We start from the raw sequence: 7,678 nt of genomic DNA, 5'->3' as shown, positions 1-7,678 counted from the left end.
TGTTTCATAATTGATTCCTTGAGGACCTGCTCCATGATTTTTCCAGGGACTGAGGTGAGGCTGACTGGCCTGTAGTTCCCCGGATCCTCCTTCTTCCCTTTTTTAAAGATGGGCACTACATTAGCCTTTTTCCAGTCATCTGGGACCTCCCCCGATCGCCATGAGTTTTCAAAAATAATGGCTAATGGCTCTGCAATCTCACCTGCCAACTCTTTTAGCACCCTCGGATGTAGCGCATCCGGCCCCATGGACTTGTGCACGTCCAGTTTTTCTAAATAGTCCTGAACCACTTCTTTCTCCACAGAGGGTTGGTTACCTTCTCCCCATGCTGTACTGCCCAGTGCAGCAATCTGGGAGCTGACCTTGTGCGTGAAGACAGAGGCAAAAAAATCATTGAGTACATTAGCTTTTTCCACATCCTCTGTCACTAGGTTGCCTCCCTCATTCAGTAAGGGGCCCACACTTTCCTTGATTTTCTTCTTGTTGCTAACATACCTGAAGAAACCCTTCTTGTTACTCTTAACATCTCTTGCTAACTGCAACTCCAAGTGTGATTTGGCCTTCCTGATTTCACTCCTGCACGCCTGAGCAATATTTTTATACTCCTCCCTGGTCATTTGTCCAATCTTCCACTTCTTATAAGCCTCTTTTTTGCATTTAAGATCAGCAAGGATTTCACTGTTTAGCCAAGCTGGTCGCCTGCCATATTTACTATTCTTTCTACACATCGGGATGGTTTGTTCCTGCAACCTCAATAAGGATTCTTTAAAATACAGCCAGCTCTCCTGGACCCCTTTGCCCTTCATGTTATTCTCCCAGGGGATCCTGCCCATCTGTTCCCTGAGGGAGTCAAAGTCTGCTTTTCTGAAGTCCAGGATCCGTATTCTGCTGCTCTCCTTTCTTCCTTGTGTCAGGATCCTGAACTCGACCATCTCATGGTCACTGCCTCCCAGGTTCCCATCCACTTTTGCTTCCCCTACTAGTTCTTCCCTGTTTGTGAGCAGCAGGTCAAGAAAAGCTTTGCCCCTAGTTGGTTCCTCCAGCACTTGCACCAGGAAATTGTCCCCTACACTTTCCAAAAATTTCCTGGATTGCCTGTGCACCGCTGTATTGCTCTCCCAGCAGATATCAGGGTGATTAAAGTCTCCCATGAGAACCAGGGCCTGTGATCTAGCAATTTCTGCTAGTTGCCAGAAGAAAGCCTCGTCCACCTCATCCCCCTGGTCTGGTGGTCTATAGCAGACTCCAACCACAACATCACCCTTGTTGCTCCCACTTCTCAACTTTATCCAGAGACTCTCAGGTTTTTCTGCAGTATCATACCGGAGCTCTGAGCAGTCATACTCCTCTCTTACATACAACGCAACTCCCCCACCTTTTCTGCCCTGCCTGTCCTTCCTGAACAGTTTATATCCATCCATGACAGTACTCCAGTCATGTGAGTTGTCCCACCAAGTCTCTGTTATTCCAATCACATCATAGTTCCCTGACTGTGCCAGGACTTCCAGTTCTCCCTGCTTGTTTCCCAGGCTTCTTGCATTTGTGTATAGGCACTTAAGATAACTCAATGATCGTCCCTCTTTCTCAGCATGAGACAGGAGTCCTCCCCTCTTGCGCTCTCCTGCTTGTGCTTCCTCCCAGGATCCCATTTCCCCACTTACCTCAGGGCTTTGGTCTCCTTCCCCCGGTGAACCTAGTTTAAAGCCCTCCTCACTAGGTTAGCCAGCCTGCTGGCGAAGATGCTCTTCCCTCTCTTCGTTAGGTGGAGCCCATCTCTGCCTAGCACTCCTTCTTGGAACACCATCCCATGGTCGAAGAATCCAAAGCCTTCTCTCCGACACCACCTGCGTAGCCATTCGTTGACTTCCACGATTCGACGGTCTCTACCCCGGCCTTTTCCTTGCACAGGGAGGATGGACGAGAACACCACTTGCGCCTCAAACTCCTTTATCCTTCTTCCCAGAGCCACGTAGTCTGCAGTGATCCGCTCAAGGTCATTCTTGGCAGTATCATTGGTGCCCACGTGGAGAAGCAGGAAGGGGTAGCGATCTGAGGGCTTGATGAGTCTCGGCAGTCTCTCCGTCACATCGTGTATCCTAGCTCCTGGCAAGCAGCAGACCTCTCGGTTTTCCTGGTCAGGGCGGCAGATAGATGACTCAGTCCCCCTGAGGAGGGAGTCCCCGACCACCACCACCCTCCTCCTCCTCTTGGGAGTGGTGGTCGTGGAACCCCCATCCCTAGGACAGTGCATCTTTTGCCTTCCAATCGGTGGAGTCTCCTTCTGCTCCCTTCCCTCAGATGGGCCATCTAGTCCACTCTCCGCATGCCTTCACTAGCAGGACCAAGTACTGATTTTGCCACAGATCCCTAAGTGGCCCCCTCAAGAATTGAACTCACAACCCTGGGTTTAGCAGACCAATGCTCAAACCACTGAGCTACCCCTCCCCCTGATTTTAACCATTTTCAGGCAGGGACTGTCTCTTAGCATCTAGCACAGTGGAACCTGTACCTCTGAGGCTTCTAGGTGCTGGAGTACAGGAGATTAAAAATAAAGTACACTGTGATGTACAATTTTTGTATGTTCACTTTTGGGCTAATTCACATAGTTTGGCTGCCTGCACTTAGTTTCTCATCTGTTGGTACAAAGTAGTCCAGTTGTTGCATTTCATTAGGGCCAGTTTTCTGAGTCAAGCTAATACACTATTGTGGCTTTTCGATATTTAAACGAAAGTACGAGCAAAACCTTGGCAATCACTAGACCACAGCTGTCAACCAACAGTACAAACTCCTGTATTTTTTTTTTTTTTTTTTTAACCTTGGAACACATTCCAGATATGCTGGACATCTTTGTAAGTGATGTCAACTGCCTAAGCTAGGGGCTGGGATCCATCAAAAACTCCTTTTCTAGCCAAATGTTGTCCCATATCAAGCCCGCTGAGATGCAAGTCAGGTGTTTACAGCAATTGGCAAATTAGGAAACAATGTGTTCTGATTTCTCCACTCACGTTGTGTTTGTTTAAAGATAAAGAAGGGCCTGCTACTAAATTCGCCAAAAGTAAGATTCAGGAGGAGGAAGAATCCATGATGCCTGCAGCTAAGGAGAGGAATTCAAAGCCCGTGGGGAGCGGGACAGGAAAGGCTACCAAGGAGGCCTGCCCTAGCGCGCAGGGAAGCAAGCAAGCGTACAGCCACTGGCTGATGAAATCAGAGCCGGAGAGCAGGTTCGAGAAGGGAGTGGATGTGAAAGTAAGCACTGGATCTTCCTGTCACCGTCCCAGCACGTGTGCTCAGAGATGAGGAGGAATGGAAACTTATTTTTAGCTACAGGTTCCGTTTAAGATCAAAATTACCTTATTTCTTTCTTTCACAATGAAGAGTCACCCTCTTCTCAAATACCCTTCTCTTTCTGGGAACACGCGCACACAGATTTCATTCTCCTCCAGGCCCAGAGAGATCCTGTAAGAAAGCCACACCAGGCACTGTGTGTGGAACTCAGTGTATGCCCCTTGTGACCACGAATGATTGAATTGACCCTGCTAGGATTTTTAATCCGCGGCAGCAGGGAGTCTTTCTATTTCAGACCTGGTCCTTAGACTGCCAAAGCATTCCCTCTACAGCTTAACTTTCTTTACTTTAAACCAAGCAGGGACCAAAAGCTTTGTAAACCAGACAGTATGATGAGAGATGCCCTAGAAACACATGAATGTACATAGACAATAAGAAAGGCCTCTGTCCATTAAATCCAAATTATAATCCAAGTCTAACCTCCTGTTTTTAATTTGATTGGGCAGTTCGGCATTGAAGACTTAAAGGCTCAACCCAATCAGACAGCATGCTGGGATGGAGTCAGGAATTACCAGGTAAGGAGCAGTGATTGAAGGCCCGGATTGCAAATACAGCATTGCTGAAATATCACTATTGAAAACAATAAGAAAACAAAAATTAGCTCTCTTCATAAATGCCAAACTGCAGGCAAAATAGAGGACGTGTCCACCCTGCCTGTTCCTGTGCCCAAATTCTTCCCCTGCGGACACTAAGCCAATTGTTCCTACTTGCTGCACTTTGGTAAGAGCATATGTGGCTAATTATCTATGGCTTAACAAAAAAATAATCTCCCCAGACATATTCAGACAGGCCAGTCCTCTGGAAAGTCACCTGATTTTTCTGTCTGGTTTCAGAAAGAAATATGCAGGTTCAAAGCAAACATCAACCCTCATTTCTTGTCTTTTCCTTTCCTCTTCATTTTTTTTCTGCAAAGCCCCAGCTAACGTGACTCCAGCTTCTTGTCTATGTAGTTTTCTGTTTCGGCACACTGGTACAGTGGGAAATCTAAGCACAATTTTGTCTCTGTATAAACAAAATCAGCTTTGCTGCTTGTTCTGTAACAGGGAACTTCAGACTCCTGCAGTTGCTGTATGAGGATGGCAGAGCTGCTGAATTCCAATAGACTTTATAGCTACTAAGACCCTGGGTCTTTAGTCTGTTTTTCTTACTTGAACTTAGAGGGAAAAAAAAAATCTTGACATTTGTAGGAATGTTTGTACGAGCAGGTCTGAAGCACCAGTGGCCTCTGCACTTCCATTCTTCCTGTTTCATTAAGCAGCTAATGGGGACAGCCTTTTGAAACCTTCCTAGAGGGGATATTGCAGGCCCTCCTCATAGCTTAATTACAAAGTTCAGTGGTCTCTTCTTTAATCATCTGACAGGCACGGAATTTCATGAGAGACATGAAACTTGGGCAAGAAGCATTTTTCTATCACAGTAACTGCAAAGAGCCTGGGATTGCTGGAATTATCAAGGTGAGAGCCTCTTGCTAATCCTTGCAACAGTGAAATACTTCACTGCTGGTCTATTGGAAACAGAAGTAAAATTAGCCCTGCTCCTACCTCAACCCCCGAGAAATGCAAGAGTAGCCTAATCATTAGTTGTGAAGAGCCTACAATCACTGGTTCACAGACCAGCAGTGCTGACTCCCCCCTTCACCCGTCCCCAGTAGAAACAGAACCAACTTATGCGATCTCACTGCTTTCATGCTGGAGTGTTTCCAGACAAGGCAATAAAGTTATGCCAGATTTACACCAGTGTCCGAATAGAATCTGGCTCATTGAGTTCCACACAATTGTCTGTGTAGGCAGTCTTTCGGATTAGACTTGAAGCAGCTGACCTCTGTGGGCATGCAAGGTTTTAAGAGTACATGGGTATCCCAATCTCTTGCCCACCATTGCGGTGCACTGGCGCATTGTTGCTCTCAGTGTTTTTTAAAATGCTTTGGGCAGAGATTGTAAAGAAGCTCATCCTATTAGAATGGAGCTCCTATGGTCATATCCAGGGAGCAACTGGCTAACTCTGCAGCAATATTGCCCCATTACTCCTCATCAAGTTCTTTTGGTGGACACCTCATATCTTCTGCTGCTGGAATACTTAGCTGGCTGATCATGAGAGGTATAGGCAGAGTGCAGGAACTCCAGTCCCTGAGCATTCATTCTATCAGATGCCCTGCTTCAACACTCAATGACTTTATCCCCCGAGATGTGCACTTTTGGCTGCTATTAGTTAGGGCCTTGAATTCTACGCACAGTTCTGACTGCAACCTTAGGCAAGTTCCTTAAACCTCTGACTCAGTTTACCCATTTGGAAACTGCATAGACCTTACCAAGCTTGGAGGATGCCTAGATAGCTACTTAATATTTGTAAAGCCTAGTAGTGAAAGGCGTGCTAAAGGTGTCGCTTTTGATATGCCTTTCCTCTCATTTATGGTGGGTCAGGAGGTGTCAACAACTCTAGTCTTACTCAGGAGTCTCTGCTCTGCTTCCCTTTTTATTTTAGATTGTGAAGGAGGCTTACCCAGACCACACTCAATTTGACAAGAAGGACCCTCACTACGATTCCTCCAGTACCAAGGAGAACCCCAAGTGGTCGATGGTAACGTATTAAGTTACACACACGGCCAGTTCTGAACATTGATGTGGTAGGCAGAGGAAGGGAGAGAATCTGATGGCCTCCCTAGGCTATCAAAGCCCCTGTTTGAACCTACACCACCTCTGTCATAAGAGGGAATTCATTCCAGTTGTTTCCCTGTTCCTTTGCTCTACCTTGGCCCCCATCCTGGAGAAGGCGGAGATCCATATACCCTTAAGTTCTTACCACCTCACTTGGAAACCCTGCTGCCTGAAAACAGAACCTCTAGCCCCTCTGTAGTGCAGAGCTCAGTGGCCAGGGGAGGAAGATTACTCTGCACACCTTTAAGTCCCAAGCTGAGTCTACACTAGGCAGCGTTCATTCTTAAAGCACAAGAACACAGCTGTAGGGTAGTATTAGACATTAGCCCTACATCCCTAATAAAGGTCTTGTCCCCCAACAAGGAAATGGACTCCTTGCTCTAATGCAGTGGCTCTCAACCTTTCCAGACTAATGTACCCCTTTCAGGAGTCTGATTTGTCTTCCTAATCCCCAAGTTTCACCTCACTTAAAAACTACTTGCTTACAAAATCAGACCTAAAAATACAAAAGCATCACAGCACATTATGACTGAAAAATTGCCGACTTTCTCATTTTTTACCATCTAATTATAAAATAAATCAATTGGAATATAAATATTGTACTTACATTTCAGTGTGTAGTATATAGAGCAGTATAAACAAGTCACTGTATGACATTTTCGTTTGTACTGACTTCACTAGTGCATTTTGTGTCGCCTGTTGTAAAACTAGGCAAATATCTAGATGAGTTGCTGTACCCCCCTGAAAGACCTCTGCGTCCCCTTGGTTGAGAACCACTGCTCTAATGTCAGTAGTTCTTGTCTCTCTCTAACAACTGTGTTCCCTCACTGCTCATGTCTCCCCACTCACTAGGTGGACGTCCAATTTGTGCGGATGACTAAGCGCTTCATCCCCCTGTCCGAGCTGAAGGCTCAACACCAGGCACACCGAGCTTCGGGAGGCCCGCTGAAGGACATGACACTCTTCACCAGGCAGAGGCTCTCTGTCCAGCCCCTGACAGATGGTAAGAACCTTTCCCCTCCTCGGGAGGTCCTGACAAGATTCCTGCTAAGGAGAACCCCTTGCTTAGGACACTAGTGTGTTCCGCTTCTGACTCTCTTTTCCTGCCCCTTCACCCAGAGGAATTTGAATTTGTCTTGAGCCTTGAAGAGAAACCAAGTTAGACAGACTGCAGCAGCAGGACCCGTCAAGACTGAAAATTCCCCTCCTCCAGCCAGGACCCTCCCTTCCAAGTTTATATTCTCAAACCCAACCCCAGGGAAGACGCTGCAAGCGGACCAAAAGGAGGTGTATATATTCACTGTTATTTTGGTGCACCGTGCTTATTTTTAAATAAAGCTTTTTTAAAGTCAGTGATACCTACTTGGTTTTTCAGGGATGGGGAAGGGTTTGCAGCCCCTCTTTACTACAGAGAGAACAAGAAAAGAGCTTGCCTTCCTGATTCCATTTACGATAGGCGGTGCCAAGACACACAAGGCTCCTTCCACTCTTCAGTGCAAACCCTTCTGTGCTGCAGAGATCTCTCAAGAGCAAGTATACACATTCAGCAAAGCAGGCTGCCTGGAGAGTTTAAGACCGGATTTCAAGTTTTTAATACTGTAGCCTTTAGGGCCTAATGATGTGGGCTGTGGTTTAATCCTTGTGCTGGGCTAGTGATCGGGGGCAGTTCACTTACTGAG

General features: G+C 46.6%; 1 protein-coding gene across 1 annotated transcript; it reads left to right on the top strand.

Moving 5' to 3' along the window:
* Window positions 1–3,022: 3,022 nt before the first annotated feature.
* THYN1 (thymocyte nuclear protein 1) lies at window positions 3,023–7,351 on the top strand (the record flags this gene model as incomplete). The annotated part of the gene is given in 6 exon segments (XM_034754803.1): window positions 3,023–3,246; window positions 3,792–3,860; window positions 4,707–4,799; window positions 5,827–5,922; window positions 6,852–7,002; window positions 7,119–7,351. Coding segments are annotated over 6 exon segments (677 nt in total), but the record flags the coding sequence as incomplete, so codon positions are not given.
* Between the last annotated feature and the right edge of the window lie 327 nt (window positions 7,352–7,678).

This window comes from Trachemys scripta, chromosome 21 (genome assembly GCF_013100865.1).
Source record: "Trachemys scripta elegans isolate TJP31775 chromosome 21, CAS_Tse_1.0, whole genome shotgun sequence".
Lineage (NCBI taxonomy): Eukaryota > Metazoa > Chordata > Testudines > Emydidae > Trachemys > Trachemys scripta.
This window is presented reverse-complemented; position numbering and strand designations above follow the sequence as displayed.